The 24,615-nt window shown below is 37.5% G+C and overlaps 1 protein-coding gene across 5 annotated transcripts in view; it reads left to right on the forward strand.

Annotated features, from left to right (window-relative positions):
- Positions 1 to 24,615, forward strand: part of LRBA (LPS responsive beige-like anchor protein) — a 392,983-nt gene that overhangs the window by 187,793 nt on the left and 180,575 nt on the right. For all 5 annotated transcript variants that reach the window (XM_084285540.1, XM_084285542.1, XM_084285541.1 and 2 more), the window contains 2 exons: positions 15,441 to 15,565; positions 22,383 to 22,529. In XM_084285540.1, the coding sequence (XP_084141666.1) occupies positions 15,441 to 15,565; positions 22,383 to 22,529 (272 nt within the window). The remainder of the gene's footprint in view (positions 1 to 15,440; positions 15,566 to 22,382; positions 22,530 to 24,615) is intronic.

Consider the following 24,615-nt stretch of genomic DNA (forward strand, 5'->3'; position numbering starts at 1 on the left):
TCATACTCTTTTTGTTCTTCATTGGTGAAAAAAAAAAAGAAGTCGAACAACACTGTCCAAGCACTGCTTGGTTGGCTGGATCTTTCATAGAGTTTGTCATTGATTCCATATGTGTATCTACTGTCTAGCCTTCATGGTGAATGATACCTTTTATCTTTGGGAAATCTTTAAGCAATTTAACTTTGCTTAGCTTATTGTTCAGTAATAAGGAAATAACATAAGGAAAGTGATTTAAAATACTGTTTTACATAAAAAATGGAACTACTTATTCCTTCATTATATGAATATAGCTCTATATTACTATTAATTTAACATCATTGCCCTTCATTGACATAAATGGTTTCTATCAGCATAGTTTAGTCTTGAGATAAATGATCTATCAAGAAACAAAATACAAATTTTCTTATAAAGAAAAAGGAGGGGGTAAACTGTATTTTTGTTACCTCTAGTGTGTTCAGATCACCTAAGTAACAGGTTAAGGGGGAGGAGTGGTCAAAAATATCAAAAGTAGTTCATATCATTTTCTTGCAACCTTAGCACTTCACCATGAACATTATAAATGACTGATTCTCCTTTAGGTACTGACTCGCTTTAGGATGATGTATGAAATAATATGTGTTTTGCATGTCCTGTTTGTAATGATAAAGGTCATATAGTATCATTTACATAATCTCTAGCCAGAAATGAACTCCAGCAATATCTTCTGTATAACATATACATTATCTGAGGTTTAAAACTCTCATTATTCATGAAAGTTAATTTTACAGTGGGTGTGAATGATCTATCTTATGGCTGCTTTTTTGATCATTCTATAAAATAATATGGAGCAAAGCCTGCACAAATAGCAGGAAAACCAGTAAAGAGTGATGCATTTGCTTGACTCTGTGTATACCCGATTGGATCTTGATTGATGGCAATCATTTGTCTTTGTCAAAAAAAGGAGAAAAATTCAGACATTGAAATAAGAGTGCTATCAAACTTTCTACAATGGCAGAAAGATTCTATTAATGTAGCCTGAGAGTATTAACTGTCTCTGCTAGAAAATGATAAAGAATGTTAATTTTTTTTCTCGAGCATGTTTAAGTGTAAACTGCATTATTTTGTCTGTGTGAAGACTAAGAGGGGCATACTACAGATTTATGGCATGATGGAATTGGAATAAAAAACAGTAAATTACAAAAAAAAAAAAAAATGGAAAGGAGAAACAAAAAGCCAAATACAAGAGCTTAATCCTTCTGATTATGATTTCTCAACAAAACAATAAAAGTTTAAGTAGCATAGTGTCGTAAAATCCTTAATGCTGCATTCCAATTGATATTGAAGCTTTGAAGACTAACTTCAAAGGAGCTCGAACAAGAGCAAAAAATAGATATAAAATAAACAAAAAAAATGACAAGCTTGGTTTTAGGAGTCCTTTTGTATGTCAGATCTGGGAATATTGACCCATTACTTGAATGGACTTTAAGGCAACTTCCTTATTAATGATACTTAGAAACACAAAGCATATGCTTGTGGGTAATAGTGTATTTAAGTGGAAAAATGTTGTTTCACAGTAGGATAATGCTAGAGATACAAGAATGCTTTTTCTTTTTAAATAAAGGAATATCTTTCCATATATTTTATATATATATTTAAAGGATTAATCACTGTATTTATCATACCATTGGTATCTGTGGGTTTTATTACATGTCTTTTATGATCTCTGGTTCTAAATAGCAGCATTAAAGTTTGATTACTGTTTATTTTCCAAATCATGAACACAGCAAATTATCTCCATGAGTATTCTGTCTACCTTTACTCTATCTACAAACATTTTTAATCCTAAACTTTTTAAAGAATAAGTTAAGTGTAATTTTAAACCTTATCGTTTATTAGTCCTTGATGCATCCTTATAAATTAGTATTTGAGAGATTTTTTTTTTTCTTTAAAGGATGGCTGACAGAAAGGCCATATCAAAATTGGGAACCAAGAACTGCAGTTTTGTACTGTTGTGCTTTGTGGCCCACATGAAGTCACTTTTAATCTTTTGGCTATTTCTGCACTATGTATTCGTAAAAACATTTTCCAACTTTGCATTACTTCATTGTGTGCCTGAGCATGGTAGCAAGCTCACAATGCAAACATTAAAAAGCAGTATAAACGCAGTGTTACCTGTCCGTGCTTAAAGAAACTCAGTGACATTATTAAAACGTTCACACTTGTGGGTGGACTCATTTGATAACTTTCATGATGCTGTTGCTACTGCTGCTGAGGATTCACATCTTATATTTTAATATTTTATAATCATTTTAGATTGGAGAAGTATTTACTTTTTTCCATCAGGGGAGAGGAGGGGAGTAATAGGGTTAGGCAAGACACTTGTTCCAAAGAATGACTTGTATGATTGAAATTTTTGCTGTTGTTATGAGCAGCTGCAGGATTCCTTCATGACAGAGAAATTCTGGAAGTGGAAACACTAAGTATTACATGTACACACTGCTTCTTCCCCCATCTTCAGAAAAGCACCAAATGAGTACCAAACTGATATTGTAGGACAGCATTAAGAGTATAAGATTTCATTTTCAGGGAGCAATAGAATCAGGATCACCTTCAGTGTCCCAATAAGCTTCACTGCTTGTGTTTACTATGGCACAGCCTTTAATTAGGTGAAGAAATATTCTATCTAGTGCTCTCCTTTCCTTTGCTTCCCTCTTTCTTCCTCTCCTCTCTTCTCCCTGTCCTTTCTCTGTGCTGCTGCCCATCTGCCTGCAATTCCTGTGACCATTCATCAGATTTCTCATTTGACCTTTTCTTGCTTTCCCCAGGTTTTTGTCCTAGGCAGACCTGGTTTTGTGCCACCTCTTCCTGTACCCTGCCTCTTCTGCTGATTCCCAACTCTGCTTTTCTCTGCTTGATCACCAACAGATCATGTCAGCATAATCTTTCCCCGTGGCCTCTCAACTCTCACATTTTTATCTAGATGCTTCCTTTGTTGCCTCAACAACAAAGACACTTAGTTCTGTATATGAATGAAAAATTTTCTCCTTTGTACTGCTTATGTTTTAATGGATTTAGAGAGCAGCAGAGAAAGACAAGTGAAACTTTATTTGTCCCAGTGTGTTTCGATCTGTCTAGAGTAGCCATTTCAGAGAAAGTTTACATTGTTTTTTGAAGATGAAATTCTGGATGTGACCTCAGCTTTTGTCTGTGGGAATATGGCCTTGTCATGGACCATGGACTAAGACTGTTGTCTTTGAGTTTGACACAGGTGAAGTCACAGATCAGGCCTATGACAAGTGTGATGGGGAAATCTGAGAGGTACAACCGAGGAAAGGGTGGGTAGCACTTTCAAAGTTGTTTTACTATTAGCAAACATCTTCTGCTTGTACACAAACTGTGAACTTCCAGAGCTATCACCGTGGCTGTATTTGGCAGTCTTGAACAGAAGTAATGAAAGAAATACTTTAAGCAACAGCTTCTGTGGAGGAAAAAAAAAAAAAAAAAAAGGAAAGAAAGAAAAGTTAAAGTTCTCTTAACGTAGAGACTTTTGACTTGAGAAATTGTTGTATTCCAAATTATAAAATTTAAATTTCAGTAAAGATAAAAAAAAAAATAAATAAATAGAAGAATCCTGGGCAAGCAGAATTACCTGCAAATGTATCAGCATCTCTTATCAAACACTCAAAAGCCATTCAATCTGTGTCACAGAATAAATTCAGTAAAATAACCTGTTATGTTTGTTAATGTGTTAATTTCTTATCCCCAAATCCCATAGTATCCTGTAATCTCTGTGATGATTGTCAGGCTGTCTCTTCTCTTATTGCCCCCTTCCCTCACTGGAATTTTTTGGGGAAAATACCATCTTGCAGTGATTAGTATCAAAGATTGGTTACTTCTATCATATGGTTTGGTAAGTAATCCTTAGCTATTGCTGTGATTTGCTGCTTTCCCATATCGCTTCACACATGTATTTCATTTCCAAAGTTTAGCAAAGTTATTCCCTATAAAGAGGGTGAAAGTCTAGATGAAAGCCATCCCTCTTGTGAAAACCATATTCTCTATCCCTCTTAGTGACTAGTACAACAAAGTAAATTTTAATGGTGCATGATACTGAAAATGAATCCTGGTGACCTTGAGAAGCTGTAGCAAAAGATCAGATTTTATTTGAATCCTCTTGCCATTGTTTTCATTATTGTATTTTTAATTTCTAGTTGAAAAATCTAGTACTGGTAGCTGTGTATACATGCAGTATTTGAAACAATACAAATTAAAATTCATAAGTCACTTTAAAAAAGCAAACTGATTTGTGTGTAAATTACATTTTTTATTCTTCTCTAGAGCTGTGTTCATTTTATTAGTAACTGAATTCATCTTCCTCCTCAAATGAGAAAGAATGGTTTGTCATCTGAAAACATTATTTTTTACAACAATGGAAAACTTGTCACTTGATCTTATCCTTGATATCTCTCACAAAATGCAGGGCCTTTTTATTTTGAAAAGGAAAGTAGAAACATTCAGTTTTCATGATGCAATGAAACAATCTTTTCTCAAGTTTGAGTGTCAGTCTGAATTAACTCTATTGACATTTTTCTCAGCAAAGAAGCTAATTGCAAAAACAGCAGCAACAAAAAACAAACCTCAGTTCTTTCATTCTTTCACTAATTTTTTTCTTTAGAAAAAAAATATATTTGCAATGAAATTAACAAACTTTGTAAACAATGTTTCTTGGAGAATTTGTATTACATACTGTATCAAAATGTTTGGGCTCTAACTTTTCATCATAAGCTACTGAAAAAATAAGTTAGCTTAGTTTAACAGGGCTAATACATTATTATTTCTAAAGCTGAATAATGGAGAAAGATGTGACTTTACAGATAATTACACGTATAGTTCATGTAAGTGGGAGGGAGATTATTTTCAAGGAAGAAAATGTGCATTATGATGCAGCATGGCTAAATTATGCTTCTAAATATATGCACAATAATTTAACAGTGATATGGTCTTAAATAATCCTCTCTGAAGAATTTACATAAAACAGGAATTAACATCTCTAGCAAAAATAAATAAATAAGTAAATGTTGAAAATTGTTTGGTCGTTCCAGAGAAACGTTCTGCTCTCACATTTGCATTCTGGATTTTGAATATGCAATTTCTAGTTGTGTTAGGGATTTCTGTAATAAGTAAAGGATTGCTCTCCTCAGTGTCCCTGAAGTGGAATGCTAACAGTATCATGCAGTGTACAGGTACTTGATTTATACACACACGGAATTCTGTAGTCTAGAAACTAGGGTTTGCTCAGGCCACTTAAAACTCTTTACTTTGGTGCCTAAATGACATATTAGAAAAGCAATTAGCACAGTCTCAGCCTGCTGTTTTTCACAGCAGTAATTCTTCCCAATATCTGTGCTCTGACCCTGAGGGCTGAGGCCACTGATACTTGCATTTGTTTGAAGTCTGCTTCTCTGCTCTGGACAAGAACTTGGAGGAGAGACACATTGGGAGGAAGAAGGGAGTAGGAAGGGAGTAACCACCACCTAAGCCTCAGGAAATCCCTGGAGTTGAAAATAGTTGGAAATTGACAGAGTACTAGGGAAGAAGTCATACGTGATCAGCTTTGTACTTAAGCCTCTGCTGACATTTTTGGATGCAAAATTTGGGGCTACACTTATGGTGAGAAAAGATGCAGTCATCCCTGCACTCCTGTCACTGAGGCACATTCACGTCCCTGTGCTGGAGGGGACAGGCAATGCCTCAGGGGCTGGCTTCTTGCTGCTGCTGCGGCGTGGTGCCCTTGGGTGCACTCCAGCAGCAGTTACCCCAGATATAGCTCAGTTCTCCTCTCCAACAGGGAAACCTCTCAGTGGTGCTGAGTGACCATGGGACAAGGAATCTTTGCTTCTTGTGGCTTATTTTTTGAGTGGAAAGTAAGGACACGTGGAGGAAGGAATATTGCAACATATGTATTGCCCAGTCCAGGTGTTCATTACCAAGTTATTTGCTAGTTTTCTTTTTTAAAATAACTATTGAAAAGAAGTTTACATTTTCTCGATTAGTTGCCTCTGGTGTATCACCTTATAAGCTTCCCTCCTAGAGCAGCCCTTGAATTAGAGCATTAAAGTAATCTTGGGTAGTTTAGCACTCTAAGGTTGCTTTACTGCAATAACCCTTTGGCAGCCTTCCTAACATTACCAAGGATGGCTTCTGCACTTCTCTTTCATTAATGAGTTCAATTCCATGACCTGCTCTGGTGGGAGGTGTCCCTGCCTGTGGGAACCAGAAGGTCTTTAAGGTCCCTTCCAACCCAAACCATTCTGTGACTCTCTGATAAATATAGCCAGGGAATAAGTGTGATTTTCAGAGGGAGTTAATTACGGTCTTCAGAGCCTTTATGACCCTTGGCCGTCAGTGGATCTCAGGAGTTCAGTAGCTTGAGCGAGCCTCAATAAGGTTGGTGGTTAAAGCTGCAGCTATTCAGGCAAGGTCAAATTCACACTCGGGGATGTGGTATGAAGTAGTACTATAATTATGTAAATGTCAGATGAAGGTTATTGGTGTGTGCAGAAAAGACCTCGTGACATTCACCTGGAATACACACTTTGACTTTTCCAAATGGCGGTTCCCCCATCAGCTCCTATCCTCTGAACATTTGTCATCCATTAATGCTGCTCTGTAGTGTAGCACAGGTGCTATTTCTGGCCAGGTTCTTGTGGGCACAGTGCAGCCAGTAGGCGTGGAGCAGTATTTGCACTGCCTGCAGACACTGCCGCTGTGCAAAGAGCTGCTCCTGGGCAGCACCTCCCTTCCCTTGCAGACTCTGTGGGGTAACAACTTTGAACTTGCCTCTGTGCCACACATATCAACTGCCAGCCTTTTGGCTCCTGGGTCATTGAACATACATAATACTCTAAAAGAAGATAAGGTGTGTTTTAGGTTACTTTATCTTTCATTTAAAACTTGATTAAATATTGTCTTCTCTATGTTGTTTGGAAAAGGGTGCTTCCTCATAATTTGGTGGCATGTTTTTATTTTTAGAGACACTTCATAAGGCTTTCAAAGGAAAAATATACTCAAGTTAAGCCCTTTTAAAGGTTTTTGAGTCCTGTTGTTGCTTCCTCACCATGCTATGCTAGTATGGTAACAGTTAGGAGCCTTGCTCCATGTGCTCCTAGTGGTCTTGCGGGCTTGTACTTATTGTTTCCTGTCTCCGAGGGTGATACGATGTTTGCAGTTACTTGAACTCTTTCTTACATATGTTCCTGCAATCATCACACAGTGAAGTCATTTCCCAGATTTTTGCCGGCCTCAGATTTTTAAATCTGGAATTAGATCTCAGGCAGAAGTGTTAGCCTTAAAATTATGCTTGATTCTTTTTTCTTTTTTTTTTTTTTCTATTATGCACATTTCAGTTTTAATTATGTAATTATTTCTAAACAAGGAGTAGGAGAAATGCATGGTATTTTTGAGGTTGGATGTCTGCAAGACTTCAGTGTCCTAACCTGCAATCCAAATTGGTAATACTTTTTCCAACATATTGTGTAGCAGCAGTCAAACTTTCAGTGGACCTGAAAGAGTTCTCTGTTCCCTGAAGTATACTTTAAAGCAGAGGAGCAAGTATGTTCAAATTAACTTGTGATTAAGGCAGGAGTTTGAAGGAGGGATTTTCTTATCTCACCAGATGCACTCAAGAATATGAAATATATACTTTTTGTATTAGTCTTTCTTTTTTATTCCAGGTTAAATAAATAAATAAACACGCATGTAAGCATGCCAAAATTGCTCCATCTGTCATAATTGGGAGGATGATCTTTCCTATCACAGGGACTAATACATGCTTCTCTTGAATGGAAAACTTGTTTTGGCAGGCTGGTTTGAAAGCAAGTGATCTTTTACAGACCTCACATAGATTCATTCCGGACTGGAAAGCTATTGATGTTGTAACTAAGTCTCAGTTATCTTTCCTTTTCCTCTCCTTTGTGTATAGTGAATTGCTGAATTAATTTTGTTACTAGACATTAATTTCAATTTCTTTTAGAAAAAAAAAAAAAAAAAAGCAAAAGTTTTGGGAAGGATAAAGCAATTATTTTAGACCTTTCTGGCAGAGGACCCTTAAAAAATTAATTTGGTTTTGTATTAGAAGAACATACAGCAGAAAAATATTTGCTGAATCGGAGGGGTGCACCATTATGTTTTTATGGAAGTAGGAGAAGTATCCAGCTGTTAAGAGAGCCATAAAAGAAAAGGATGTAGGTTAGCCACAGCTCTTAAAGTGCAGATATGTGGAAATGTGATTTCATCCTGTTTCTTCTAGAAGAAATGGTAGTGAAGCTGAAATGTTTGGGGCTGGTCAGATCTATGATGAATTTTTGGAAAAAGCTTTACTCTGATTTACTCTGTGTTTAATTCTTTTGGGGTCAGAACAATTTACAAATGAAATAACAGATCTGAGGAGATTTTCTTGTTTTGGTGAAAAGTTGATCTGTGTATGGAAACATGGTGAAAGGTTGTCATCTGAAATTCCAAGCTACTGGGAAGAATTAATCTGAATCCTAACGTTTTAGTGTACGTTACAGAATCATCATATGTTCTGTAGGGAATCATTTGTGAGAGAAGACATGGGTCCTTCCTATGCACAGGCTTAAGGTGAAAGCATCAGAACCAGTAGAAATGGCTAAGGAGGTGGACAGAGATTGATCTGTCTCCTTTACCAGATGTAGATATATCCTCTAACCTACACTGTTATGCTCCATTGTTCATTTTGGCAAGGAAGGGATGGGCAAGCCCTGCAGACTTCATTTCTGCATTATCAGGAAAACATCAAAACATGAAACCAATAACATTCACTGTACCTATTTTTGGAAAATAAAATCATTATTTGCAATATGGATAGCAATTTATGGGATCCGTATGAACTGTAGTTAGTTTAAAAAACAAATTAAAACTTGTTGACTACAATCAGGTGTAGGAAGCGTGAGATCTGGAAAGATTTATGAGCTACTAAGCCAAAGCATCCTTTTTCAAATTCGCTGTTCATTCATTCTTCTATGTCTGATTCATGTTTGAACTAATTTTGCTCGAAGCCATGACAAAGATCTGATGTTAACTTATTACTTACAGAGAAGTAGAGTAGGTTTCAGTTAATTTATAATTAATCTTGATAGAAATAGAAAAATAATTGAACGATGTCATAAGATGACTGTCTTTTAAAGTGCAGCTTTATTTTAGACTGATCAAAATAAGATCAGTCTAAGATAAGCTAGTGGTCATGGTGTACATGATCTCTACTGTATCATGTATTTAAGTGGGCCCTCTTTGAAGTATCAGCGTGCCCTGGAATGCCAGCACTTCAAAGAACGCTGCTTCCAAAAAAGCTGCAGCTGTGGTTAGCCACCAAGGGGTTAATAAAGATCAAAGAAGAGCAGACATAAATTCACACGTAAACAGAGATGTTTTTAAACTGGAAGTTAAAAACACCATCATCTAGGACAGCAGCACCTTAAAGGTGGGCTTGTCTTTACCCTGACATGAAGCTTTATAATGTGTAAAGGAGGTCTGAAACATTTAGTGTTGACATTTTGTTTCTGGAGTGCATTTTATATATTTATATTTTATGAGAGATTCAAAGCTTGTCAATGCAGAAAAGAGTCTGTGATATCTGGAATTGGCATTATTCTCTTTTGTTTTGCACACTAGTTAGATGGGAATGCATTTTTGGTATGACTTAAAGCACGGAGGTAGGGAGGCCTAGGAGGGGTATTGGGTCTGCAGTGTCTAATGTGTGGTTGAGACAGAGATAATATCCTGGCTATTTGCTGTATTAAAACCCACAAACAGCATTTCCACCAGTTTTTTCAAATGCAGACCTAGGAATTAGAGATCTGTGCAGTTTGTACTGTATTGTTTACATGGGGAAATGGCATGAAATATCTGGTAAGACATGCTTCCCTTACTGACATCTCTGTTTTTTCCCTCTTCACTGGAAGCACATGAAATTTAAACTGTACTAAGGTCCCTTATAATGGTACAGAGGTCCACAGAGTAACAGTTCTGTGCTAAGTCCATGCAGACACTGCCTTGAGTTCACACCTGGCTTTCCACATCTGCTACTTGGGAAAGATGTGAAAAAGAATGGTATTGCTTTCTCTTTTGAAGCATTAGGGGAAACACCCACAGTTTTTGATAACAGTGAAATGCAGATCAAGGCAAAATTCCTTTTAGAAAAAAAAAATCCTTTATAGACAAAGTCAAATGTTTTCTTGCAGAAGTGCTAGAAGAAGCAAGTAAACTATGATAATTTAATAGGTTATATTAATATTCTGCACAATTGATACTATGCCAAAGAAGTTTTACTTGGTAACTTTGGGCCTTTGTTATGACCAGTTGCTGTTACTACAGCAGTGAGTGTGGCAGAGATTAAGAGCCCGCCCATGCGTGATATTTTTTGCTTAAGGGTTCCCAATTATTTCCATTTGTGGAAGCCCGTCTTCTGAAACTATGGAATATGAATGCCTATGTGGGAGGAAAATGAAGATACTAAGAGAAGGTGCAGACTCTGATGATGTTGGAGTAAGAGTACATGATATGTTTTTTTTGATACCAAAAGTTCTTCATTATCCTTTTCTTCCTTCCTTCCCCTCACCAGCACCTTTTTTCCCCCTCTTTTTTAGTTACATAGTTGCTGGTCAGGCTGCAGTGTGAACGGGTTACTGATATAAAACAGAATAAAATATTCAGCCTTAAGAAGCTGAGATGGTTACTGTGGTCCAGGTTACAGTGGAGCCCTGTGAATGCTTACATGAATGCAGCTGAGAGGGAGGGAAAAGTAGATCTTCTTTAACTGGCTTTGCCATTGAAGGCAATACAGGTGATGTAGGTAGCATTTCCAAAGATCTCAAGGCACATCTCAGGAGTTAATCAATCTTTAATGTTCTGATGTAGATACATTATCAGTGAAGTGCTGTGAAATACATGCTTTGAGATAGTGTAGCTGGCCAAATAATATTTTAGTGGCAACTGACTTAATACTAACCAAACCTTTTCCTGAGTGCTTTGCTCATGCAGACAAAGTTGTGAATCAGATCAGGAACATCATTTACTGGACAACAGTCTTTTTCCTGCTGCATTGGTGCTTTAGTTTGGTTTACCTTGTAGCAGCACAAATCTATTGCATGAATAAGCCATATTCTCTTTCTGTGGCATGGTAACAGCCTTGGTTCTGGATGCATCTGTGAAATAAGTTCTAGCAGTACGAAATTCACATTGGCTAATGATTCATATCTCTATTTAATGTAAGTAATTGCTGTACACCAGAGCAAGAACTGTTTTGCTTTAAAAAGTAGACTGCAATGACTGGCAGGCTGGTTGGAGTCTTCATAACAACATATTGTTTGTAGGGCATACACAATCTAGTTTCCATCTGCTTTTGAGTTTGTTGCAGTTGTCTCTCATGCAGGTTTTTTTCTTGCCTTTAAGAGTAAATAGCCTTCTAGACAGAACAAATCATTTGGTTCTCTAGCCATCCTCTGTCTCTGCAGATGATTTCTGTGATGTTGTGCTGCTTTTACCTTTCTCTCCTTTTCTTTGTTTCTCGTGCTACTTTTATTTATTTATTACTTCATTAATAAAAGGATCTGAATGGATGCTTCCATGGTATGCTAAAATCCATTCTTGATCAGCTGTTGGCCCAAGACCTCTCAAACTAATGCCTCAAGACCTCTCAAGCTAATGGGTTTGTAGGTTTACTGTTTCCTTACTTTTACTCACCCTGCAGTCTCTTTTCTATTCACGCTAGTGTGCTGACTATTTGTTTTCTGTGGACATAAAGATAGCAGAATATCTTGAAATATACAATGGGTAAGACATTACAAGAAGTAATTCTTCAGAAATTGCATGATCTCCTCATCATTCTGTGGTTGTACTCCTTAGATTCAATTTAAGCCTCTTAGAGGATATGAGGACCTAACGCTATAATAAAGCTAGTAGGCCAGTTGGTATGTTTTGTTTTGATTGGGTTAATCTTTGAAACTGATAGAGAAAATAAGTTTCCTGATACTCTTGTTCTTGGAATGAAAATATGTCAGCATGTAAGCTTTTTCCCATTGACCACAGTGATGTGAGTTTTTCTTTTGAATTATATGCTCAAAATCCTGATATACAGGCTATATTGGTCATTGTATATTTCATCTCTGTACAATTAAAACCATCTATGTACTTAAACATGAACTGAGAAGAAAGTTTTATCTCAAGTCTGGGTACATGGACCTGCAATTTGGAAAAGTGTTTGAAAAAGAAAGCAATGTCATGGTAATGCTACCTGAATAAAGCATTTAATATCAAAGCATTGCTTCTATTCATTCAATATTGTTACTAAGGAACCACCAATTACTGTGTATCATGTTAGTGGGGCCCCTGACAAATCCATGCAAATCATATGATTTATAATTCATAAATCCTCAGTCCCCTGAGAAATGTTGCTCTTGCACTTAAACTAATTGAGTACTTATGTTCATTGATCCAGTCCATATAGCACCTTTAGTCCATATGGCAACCTACTATAGGGCCAGAAGCTTCTGTTGTCAGAAAAACACACCACACTCACAAAAACCCAACACCCTTAGTCAACAGCACTATGCTGTTCTCAAAATCCAGTTCCTTGGTTCTTTGCTTTGTGATGCTTCAGTCTTTCAGCCAGCAAACTACAGCCAAGTCAGAGCAGTCATTACGTCTGTCTCCCCCTGGCTGTAGAGGTATAATGTCTGTGTGAGACAGCGTTGATTATTGGGGATGGGGCTGTAGCAGTTAAATCTTACCTGTAAGCTGGTTGTTCTACAGTAGCTGTATCATTTACTGGATTATCTTGGTACTAATAAGCATTTGTCCCAGTAGTTGCTCTCAAGAGTGGTTCATTTTTAAGAATTAGACAATAAGTGTGTGTTTATGGCAGTACAATTGTTTGTTAGATATCTATCTGTGTGTAGAGGGTAGATTTTTTCCGCCCTCATCATATAGTGGTTGCAGGTAGTTATAAATACCCAAATACGCAAGCTAATAGTTGATAATGTTACTGTTTGTGAATAGTCGCTGCACTGGTGGAGGACAAGGAGTCCTATGCAAATTTCATTCCCTGACTGGAAAATAAAAGTAGGGGACTAAAGATATATTATGTTTCAGGATAATATTTTGCCTGATCATAATTTCCTAATTTTCTAATAATTTTAGCATAGTTCTGCAATGTAGTATAATTTTAATTGCTACCCAGTAGAATGACATCACTTAATTCTATCAAAACTGCAGAAAGATAGATGAATGACAAATTAATAATTTACCATCTTTGCATAATACTGTAGCACAGAATACCAGAAGGATTGATGGCAGAAGAGGTTAACAAATTTTAGCGGCTTCCATTAGCTTTTCATTGTCATATGTTTGTGGTGCTGACTGAAATAAGCTTTGTAGGAGATCTCAGTCTAGGGAACTAATTACTTGTGCCGATTGCCATACTGATGAATAGACCCTCATTGTATCATTCCCCTGAAGACGAGGAGCAGTCTGTGATTCACGACTGCATCCTGGCTGATATTTGATAATAATTTTAACAGATAAATGTAGGAAGGCAGAATGATGAAGTGCCTATCCAAGCTCTACGACTATCAAAGGCATGCACATAGCCAGCTGTGTTCTGCCTTTTTTCTGTAATCACTAAAGGAGAATTTTAAGTTATTAATCGAGCTTTGAATAAACTCCTATCTTCCTGTTTTTTTTTTTGTTTTGTTTTGTTTTTAATACTGCTTCATTTGGCTAAATATACCAAAATCATTGGATTTTATAATAAAAGCATTCAAATTTAGGCATGATTATAACAAAGTGTGAATATAAAATACTGGGGTATTTGTTTCAAATACTCGAGTATTTTTTCTGAAATTAAGAAATCAGGAGGATGAATGATAGCACTGCCTTTTTCTTGATGTGAGAAAAGGGCATGGAAACTTAAAGCTAGATGTGTAGACATCCTCCATTTTTATAGGGTAATTTTCAGTCACAATTTTTAATATCTCCAAATTGTGTTCAAGAGGAGGGCTATGCAAATTATTGTGGCTTTTGTTACTGTGTTTGAAACCTTGGGTTAGCTTAAATAAAACTCATCTCTGGCTTTAGACCTCAAAACTAAGATACAGATACCAAGTATTTTTAACTATGGGATCTGTAAATTAGTCGTGGCTATTCATTTGTCAGTGTTGACAGGTATACTTTTTATTAGCTATTGGACCAGAATGGAATATATGTACGTTGCAAGTTATTGTTTTAATACTAGTTACGTTAACAAACATAGCTTGTGTTTTATAGCATGGCTACATAGGTTTTCAGGCTATGAACCTATCATGACTATTCTACGTGTCAGGCACTTTCTGCTTGTTTATTTCACTATACCTGAAATTGTGATTTTTTTTTTTTGGGTACATTCTCTGGGCTAAAATATTGTTTTACAGTAGCATGCATTCATGATCATCTAACAAGATAGTAACTGGCACTTATATATGACCATATTAAAAAGATCTACGTATATTTGGAGCATATAATGGAAAATAATGAATTTGATATAACCTTTTCTAGATATAATTTTTTAAAAGTATGCCTTCAATATAGCAATTATTACACATCATAACATGTAGTTTTTAATTAAATGTAAAAACACAACTACATAAAACAGGAATCCAATCTGATTTGCTTGAAAATAGATTGCTATTTCACTCTCCTGGAATGGTTTATTTAAAAACAGTAAATGGAAAAGAAATGCATTTTCTTGTGTTGTTCTAAGCCTCAGGGGCTAAATGTAATGAATATTTTAAGAGATTATTTTAATTAAATTCCTGCACATCTAAACAGAGTAATATTTTATTATCACATACATAACCATGTAACTGAGGTATTCATTAAAGTTAACACTTTCTGGACCAAGAATTCATGGTATGATTTACTGACCTTGTGCAAAAAGGCACAAATTAGGAAGAAAAATGAAGGGGGACAGACTTTGATTAATATAGGTAATGCTATACCATATTTATAATAGCCTTTTCCCTATTCTGGTTTATAAATGCAGTCACTGAGAAAGGTGCCCTGCTGAGGCTGAAATGAGGCTGAAATCGGAGCACATGCCACTAGAGTGTGGGGAAACTGATCACACTGTCAGCAATTCATTTCAAAATGATGTATTTAGTGCTCATTTCACCTTCCAAGAAAAAAGGGAAAGGAGTTCCTTAGACTGGAAGGTGATATTGTTATTTTCAAGGACATACCTAAGTAAAAGATTGCAGAAAGGGGGGAGGTTAAAAAAAAAAAAAAAAAAAAAAAGGGGGAAAAAAAAGGAAAAAAAGGCAGCGCAAACAAGGAGAGCTTTATGCAGAAATTCAGTGCTACCATGCTGTTTGATAATTGCTAACATATGTGGCTCCTCTGTTTCATTGTAGTCGTCCTCGTGAGTTCTGGCGCCTTGACTACTGGGAAGATGACTTGCGGCGCCGGCGACGATTTGTGCGTAACCCCCTTGGATCGACACATCCTGAAGCGACACTAAAAGCAGCCGGAGAACATGGTCAGTGTAAAAACTGCTTCTTGCCAATAGCAGCAGGTTATAGTACCTGGCAGTGAAAATTAGACCTTCATTCCTACAAGGTGCTATAAAATTGTCCCAAATGCCAGAAGGCTTGTCATTGCATTTCAGACATGCTCAGTACAAAGATAAACTGGCCATTGCTTATCATAAGCAACACTGGTATTTGGTAAGCCTCCTCATTACATCTTAGCTGAGATGGCACATTGTGCACACTTTGCATACAGTGATTACAAATATAGTTCTCGGTAAGTACAAGAAAAGGTGGATGTCATTTTGCCATTAAACCCTGGACACGTGTTCTTGTGGTAAATTACCTATTTATGCCTTAGTAACTTCAAAAGACAATAGTCCCTGTTCAGAAATCCACACCAATTATTTCAGTTAGCCCGAGCATATATCAGGCTATCCTTACAGATATATAAAAAGGAAAACAGTGCTTCTAGAGCAAAACTTTATTCAGACCTTTGCATGTGTTTAAGTCCTCAAGTATTTATGTAAAAATTTGATATGGAAGAAATAGTAACAAATGCCAAAATGGAAGGGATTGTTCAAGCAATAAATGGTAATGATTTCTACCTGGTGATGTTAAAAACAGATCGCATTTTTAACAGATTTTTTTTTCCTCCCCATTTTATTATCAGGGATCGCTCAGCTCCATGCTGCTATGTCTGTTCTATTGGAATGTATTTACAAAACCAAGGAGATGATCAGTTTTAGAACTTGTAATAAACCAAAAGATAAAAAGCCAGAGCTAATGAACTTTGGGTTTTAGTCTAGAATTTTGTCTTTGTGATCTAATGAAGATACGTTGATAAGGTTGAAAAATCCATCTTTTATTTAAAAATAATTTGCTTTTAGTTAAAACTGAATACCCTTCCCCTTGAATGTATGTGTCACTGAATAGAATCATTTAAATTATTTTTTTTTCATATTTAGTCTGTGAATTATTCCATGCATATAGATGTGTACACACGCAGTACGTGGAGGCATGCGCTTTATGCTAATTTAAAATTATTAAGACTGTTGTACAAGCGTAGAAGAACATCACTGTCGTAAAGTTAGTTTCCATCAGGCATCTTAACCTCTGGCACTCAGCCTTAAAGAGCCATTTCTGGAAGAAAATGTCTACAATATGTCAGCTGATATAATGCCAAATGTGACATCAGTCCTTTAAAATAAATGACCATACAGAGAATAGTCAATAAAGTGATCTAAAAGCAATGTTCATAGAGACCTACATCTTTTGACTATAGAAAGAGGAACAAGATGTAGAATTAATTAACCCACTTTTTGCTTTGGGGCTTGTTTTTGTTAATACTGTGTGTTGGTTCTATACCATGGACTTTAAGGACACAAGGGTTTTTTTTCTGTTCAATAATATCCTTGGATAAAGAAGAACTGCCCCCCTTTAAAACTGTGTAGTTTAAATTAAACAGGTCTTGACACAGTTTTACATATTCTCCTCATATGTTCCTATTTAGTATTTATGTTTATCAAAGCACTGAAAAATACCTCTCACTTTTACGGCAAAATATTTACAGCTTCTGTTTATATTTGTCTAATCAATTTTTTTCAAAAGTAAATACACTCACAGAATTGTTCATCTTTCATAGTAACGTGATATTTTCATAAATCCATGCTATATTTCAAGGGCTATCACTCATATGCAGTTTGTAATTGACAGGAGTACAATTTTTGTTGATACAAAATAAGACTAAATAGAAGTAGCCCTATTTGATAATACGTAGCTGTTACCTAACCCCAGTAATTTAAATAGGGCTAATTTTTTGTCAGTCCTTCTGTTTGGCATTTGACATCTGTAAGTGTTCTATTATACATGTATTTAATTTCTTGATGTTCTGTTCTGAATTTAATTGCATAGTGCCTTAGTTGTCTGTTGCCATTTTGTTTCTTTATCAAGTGAATATTCTATTGTACCTTAAATCATTATGCAATTCATGTGATTTCTGAAAGTAGAGAGAACGACCATCTGTCGGAGTGTAGGTAGGTGTGCAACTGTCTTGATCAAGGACTTCCCATTGGCGAGGTGTAAAATGACCAAGTACAAATTGCAGTTCAACCAGAAGCTATATTTAATTTATAGGAATACAAAGGTTTTTGTTTGTAAAAAGTATCAGAAGGTGCAGTTATCAGAAAGGTCAGCTTGAGCAGTCACTCGATATATTTCTTTCTGAAGTGTGTTTATAAACTTTTAATATTAAGTGACGTCAGGTCAGAAAATCCAATTGTTTTCAGGTTTTCAGAACTGGACTTTCAGGCCATGTTGCCAGGTTGTGGATATACTTAGAATTTGCAAAAGATTTGTCTTGGTGTTTTATGATTTCTTATCAATAATTTATCATTAATTATTCTATTTCAATTAATTTTACATGTCTTAGAAGAAAAAACATTTTTAAAATGATGAATAAAGGTTCCCTATTGCCTATTTAAGCTTTTCTCAAAACAAACCAGAACAAAACCAAAACCTGAAATTGGGCATATGGGATTTTGCCAAAAGGGAGACAGGGGAAAATAATGCATAAATAATGGGAAAGTACTATTGCGTGCTTGAGAGCATAGAATTTAGCACACTTTTCACTACTAAGTGCACATTATCAGCTGCATGGTGTCTTGCAAATCAAATCAGATATATTCCCTGCCCCGGAGAGCTCACAGTCTGGAAAAGATCACAGTTTGCAACTGTGAAAAAGCTTTAGAAACAATCGGAAGCCTAGATATTGTTCAGTAAAACCTATAGAGAACAACAACAACAACAATCAGCTCTGTTGCAGCCTAGTTATGTGTCTTAGTAGCAAGAACCAATCTTTTCCAGGGATTGATTTGATTTGAAGGAGAGCCTCTGGTGCAGAGGTGGCAGAATAAATACCTGAAGACTAATGTTCTCTGTTCAGACAATCAATACCAGCCCCATGACTATACTTCTGGCTACCTTCTAGTTAAAAACAAATTTTTTAATTCTGACAATTTAATTGCCATTCCCAAGTTCACATTAACTTGCTTGGGAAAAAAAAGCTCTGGGTAATTTTTCAAAGAAAAAAAAAAAAACAACACCTTCCAAAATGGCTATTTATAAACGTCAGGCTAGTAATGTAGCATGGGGGAAGCAGAGGTGAAGATGCTGTGGGATGCAAAGAGTTAATTAATTTCTGTTTCCATTTTCCCCTCATTGTTTAGAAATGAAACCAAAGGGTTTATGAATTATGTAGATATGAAAGTCAAATTTCTGTTCCTGGAAAGTAATATCATGCAAAAATGAGTCCTTCAGTCCTGTTGGATTTTGTAGCCTGACTCCCCCCAGAACACTATTTTGCAAGAGAATCTTTATCTGCTTGGAAATGCCGTACCAAGCTTTTTAACAGGTGATCTGTCTGCTTGTTTATTTTCATTGACATTTATTAAAGCCTGGGGGGAGGGGATTAAAACAGTCTTTAGTATTTCAGTCGAGGCGGAGTTCACAACATTGCCACTGAAAGTGTCTAGCAACCGATCCTATATAATATTGGACTTGACTTGACTGGCCAGTTTTCTTTGCCTCAATTCAGGGGACAGAAAAGAAGTCTTAAAAACAATATTTAAAAAATCTGATGTGAAAGTGTTTGTTTTTCCCAATGTTGCCTTAAAAAAAAAAAAAAAAAAAAAAAAAAGACTTCAGGGAGGCTTCTGGGAGGCCCAACTAACAAAATGATAGTAAATTTTTTTTAGTGCATCCTTTCCCAGAATTGCTTTTTCTGATACGTTTACCAGACATTAAAAATATAAAAAGCAATAGTAAGTAACCTTATGTATTATCCTTTCTGATAGTTTATTTTTCAAACAGCTTTTAAAAATTACATTTTTTTTTCTTGCAAGTTATAGACAAACAATTTAAAACAATCTGTCATTCAGTGGATGCTGTAAGTGAAATTATTTTTACACCCAAATGTTCCAGAGGTTTGACTGGGATAAAGAAGGCTCTGTGCAGATGCAGAGATGTTTGCTAAAAGCTCTTTGGAGGAAGTGGGTCCTAGAGAGCAATTTGGGAAGGACTGCATGGAATTAGAATAATTAAATATAATAATGAAATTACTGTGCCAGAGGAACACTCTGCTAGGAGACTGTTACACCCTGTGCAGAACATAGGCCATACCTTTTGGTTGTGATCTTGAAAAAGTGAATGTGAGTGACTGCTCAGATCTGCAGGGCTGGAGCCAGAAGCCTGGCCATGCCAAAGGTAGGCAGGCCTGGCAGAGCACAGCTTGTGTTACAGGTGACAGCAGGATCTGGGACCTGGCAGATGAAATTGAGTGCGGGACACCCCTGCACGTACATGGGAACAGAATCTGGCACTTGCTGCCATGCTCTGTCATATGCATCTCTAGTAGGTAAATACAGAGAGAGAACTAGACTGTGGCCTACATAAGTGCATGTAATACACAGAATAGGTGAACCCACAGGGAGTGTATGCCATTTCTACACAGATACTCACTGTGCCTGTGCCTGTTTGCTGTAGGTGCAGTGCTTTATTCAGCTCCGTACAGAAAAAGCAGGTTCTGGTTCAGGGTGATGTCTGATCGCCTTCCAGTAGCTGGTGCCTGCGCACGTACGTTACACATTTGTGCGTATGGTGCACGTGTCAGGAAACGTGGGTAGCCAACATTGTGCGGAGAGATGACAAAAATGTAAACAATTTACAAAGATGGACTAAACTTATAATCTAAAATCTTCTCTTGAAAAAAGGCAGTTATGCAAGGTGTATGTTTTTGAATCGCTATAATATAGTTAGTTTGAGAAATAAATATCATCAGAATGAGGAAAGATGAGGCAGGAGGTGTGTATTTCTGTTACCCGATCGTCTCTGGCTTGGAAGTGGCCATATTGATTTTACTTTTTCTCCGTGATAGATGAGAAAAAAAGACTGCAGGACATACTAGTAACTTGGACAAGTTATGCTAAATGTAAAAGTATTGAACTTTGATCTTGGCTTTCAATTCAATCTTAAATGAGAATAGGTAGAAGGCTAGTTTGAAATAGTACCTTCAGTATGACATTATAATGAAGGAAGCAAAAATGACAGCTATGTACTATGCACATGGAGGTTTTTGAAACACCGAATAGTTTTCTAGCATTAAATAGGGGGGAAAAGGGGGAGAAGAAAAAAGGGCTGATTATCCTTTACTTTATCCCTGGCATGGTTTTGTTCTATTTTACTTTTTTTGATCTTCAACAGAATGCTGCTGGGCCACTGAGCAACAGTGCATGTGGTGTGTATTAGTATACTGTTGGTAATTTTACTGCTGCTAACTTAAAATCCTCAAGGGGGAGTTAATTACAGGAAAACCTTTCTAAATATCAGCTGCATATTTTCCATGACAAGAAGGTTTTCGACTCACGTTGAACAATTCCAGAATCGGAGTTATCATTATTTACATGAGTACGTTTTAGAAGAAAGTAAAATTTGTGTTTGTATAATGCAGTTAAAGCTTTTCAATACTTTATTTTTTTGAAGGCTGACAAGTGGCAGCAATAGGGAGAAATGGAGTTCAGGGAGAAATGACCGTGCATAAATTGAATTTTATTTTGTATGGCAAGTTAAACTTTTTTTCTTTGTTAAGCTCCGGGCATATGGCAAAACCAGAATATTTGTTGATATTTTTTAGGGTTTGGGAGATTTTTTTTTTTTTGGTTTAGTTTTCACTTAATTGAAAAGTTTATTATTTGCAATTTATGTGCATATATTTACTTAATTTAAACTTTATATATTGCCACTGGGGACTTGCCTTCTTCTGTAAATGTTTGCAGATTAACTTCTTTTTTTTTTTAAAGCCAGCCAGTGGAACTTCAAGCCGTGTATGGCAGCAATCAGCGCCAGCAAGGAGCAGTGTGCGGAAGTTAGGCGCTCACGATGTGCTTGGCGCACGTTTTTTCCAGCGCGGCAGTTCCGTGGGCATTCTTAAACCGCTTTTAAAGAAATAGCCCGCTCGGCTTCAGCTTCGAAAGAGAGAAAAGGAATTCAGGGTTGCCAACGAGCGGCAACTTCAGCGTGGCGAGCTCTCGCCCTCCCCCTTTGGCCGCGGCTCCCCGCTCCGCGTTCCCACGGAGCAGCCGCAGCGCCGGCGGCCGGGGGGATGCTGCGGGGGCTCCCGGCGGGCACCGGCAGCTCCCGGGAGGCTGCTGCCGCCCCCGGGGCCCGGCTGCGAGCCGGGGGCCGCCCGGGGCAGGAGGGAACCGAAGGGGACCGGGGGCCGGGCTCCGGTAGCGCCCTTCTGGGCGGTGGCGACCGCGCTGCTGCGGGCAAACCCCGCGCTGCCGTCGCCTCCTTTGGCGGCGGCACAGCCCCGTGCCTCCCGCGGGCAGGTGCACCCCGGCTCCGGCCCGGGGAAGCCCCCCCGTGCCTCCCCGTTGCCCCCCGAGCCGGAGAAGCGGGGCTGGAAGGCTGCTGAGGGGCAGGGGGGCAGCGGGACCTGCCGCCGGCAGGGGAAGTCTCCCCGCGGCCGGAGAGAGGAGAGCCCGTCCTGCCTCCCCCCTCCCTGCCCGGCCCCGGCACAGACACTTGAAACGGAGTTAAACACTGCAGAGAGCTCCGGGTAGTTTGGGGCAGGCTTAATAGGATTAAAAGTAGCTGTGTTTTAACGTTAGAGGATTAAGGCAGGTACTTCCCGTAGCTAGTCCGAAACAGTGTTTTCTTTCTCAACTTTAATTTTTTATGTAAAAAGAAAAAATCACACAAACCAAAGCTATATTCCTTTGTCTCTGCCTCTGAAACCTGACAGAGCAATGTGTCTCTTTCTCATTTCAGCTCCTGATGAAGATATACTTGTTAAAGGAAAGCAGTCCATCAAGAGTCAAGTCTTAGGAAATCAGAACTCAGAAAGTGAGATTCTCTTGGAAGGCGACGACGATATCACGTCATTCATAGAGGAGAGAGAAGTGGAGAACTTAACGGGTAACTTCAGCTATCTAATTTCTCATCAGCTTCTTTACTGTTTAAGTTCTCATCTCCCCTGCGCTGCAGTGAATACTAATTTAAGATACACACCATTCAATTTTTCCTTCCCATAACTGGGTCTTTCAGATCACTTTCTGTACACCTCTGATGCTGGGAATTTACTTAGTTGCTTGAGGACAGTTGTGCATTTTCTTTCTTGGGTTTTTATAACCTGGTTGTTTCCACGGTAGATGTCTGTATTCTAGGAAATCTTCCTTAGAAAAAGAAGCTCTACCCAGCAAAGAGCTGCTTTTTTTTTTTTTTTTTTTTTTTTGACCTTGTTTCATTCCTCAAAACATTAGACCTAGTGGGCAATTAGGCAAGTCATTTGTAATTAAAGGCTTTGGAGAGCTTCAGGGTCCCCCCCTCGCCCTCCTCCCCCCATTTATAAAACTGTACGTATTAGTGATCTACTTGGATTTCAAGGATCTGTATGCTCACTGGATTTAACTCCCTTAAACCCCTTGTTATTCCCTCATTCAAGTCCCTTTTCCACAGACCATAACCACATTTGTCTTGGTTTCTTTTTCCTGAAAAAAAAGGTAGTACTTCAGATCCTTGAACTTGATTAATTTTACCAACCTTTGCTGTTGTTGCAATCCAAGTGGAATGAGTCCATTTCTGTACGATTCATAATGTAAATAGTAACTTCCTTGGTTCAGGCACTGGGAGTTATAAAGCATCTTCATTGTTATTTGAGGAACATGGGTTTACATGAAAATGCAAATTTCTGTGTTCTGCTGCTTTCTCACCTGCAGTATTCTGTGTACATTTTTGTTAGAGAAAGATGTCATTGCTTGGATAATTGTGGTTCCCCAAAAAGCTAGTAGTGTAATCTTACATTATGATAATCTAGTGAAATTAGCAGAAGTGATTATTTATTGTCAGTTTACTTATCCCTTGCCTGAACTGCTTTCTACTCTTTAGTTTTTAAAAGCAAAGTTGAAAATAAAACAAACTGAAAAAAAAAAAAAAAAACACAAAACAACACCAAACCTATGTAGGAAGGGTGGTGGAAAATAAATAGGAGAATAATGCAATGGCATTTTATGTATGTGGATCTTTTCATTCTTTCTACCATGAGCTTTCTTCTCAACAGCCTTCTGTGTTTCCTTCTCGTTTATTATACATTCATTGGTTCTAGTAATACATTCATACTGTAATAGAGGTGAAAGGGGAGTTTAATTATATAATCTTGACAATGGCAATAGGATTAAGAAGTAATCCTCACTAATAAAGTGGTGTGGGTAGAAATGAAGTGGAAATTGTCAGGGGTCTTCTAGAGGACCTGGACTGCCCCAGCTTCTGCAGCTGTCTGCTTGCCCTGTAATTGAATGTCTGAGAGTGATTGAAAAAATGTTATTTCTCCTCTGGATTACATGCTAATGTACAGAGGGCAAAGGGAGACAGCAAAAGAACACATAGCTGCTTATTTCATCCATTTGTGGGGGTGAGCTTTGGGAAATCATGGCAGTTCTGCAGCTATCTCATGCCCATCTGCAAACACAATGTATTTGTACATTGGGAATAGAGGGCAAAGCTGCTCTGATCTCAACAGAGCATCTCTTCTTTTGTCCTAGTGGCACACATTGAGATTGATGCGAGATTAAGGACCATCACCCTCCTAACAATCGATGGAAATGACAATTCATCTGAATTTTTTGTCAGTTATTCTCACATTGATTACCTGAACGTGTGTACCTCATTTATAGATGCTTTATTAAAACAAAATTGTCTGTGTCACTTTCATATCTTCCACTGTTTTATAAAAAGTCAGATAATAGTGCGACCAAGTAACTTCATTTCCTTACCTCTTAATCAGCTAGATGACAAACCTAACCTGCTTTCTCTCCGTGTGTGTTAGTTTATATAATAGGTTCTGTATTGTAAGATCTATGCCGAACCTATTGTTTTCAGTAGTCGTCTGATTTGTCCCTGTGATAAGCCCTGTGGAGATGTGATTATTCCAATAAAAATTCATTCAGTTGGAAACCAACCCTCCAGCTGTTTACTCCCACAGTCCCCGAGCTACACTAATGCTATA

The sequence above is a fragment of the Netta rufina genome (assembly GCF_964035555.1).
Source record: "Netta rufina genome assembly, chromosome: 4".
Classification (NCBI taxonomy): domain Eukaryota; kingdom Metazoa; phylum Chordata; class Aves; order Anseriformes; family Anatidae; genus Netta; species Netta rufina.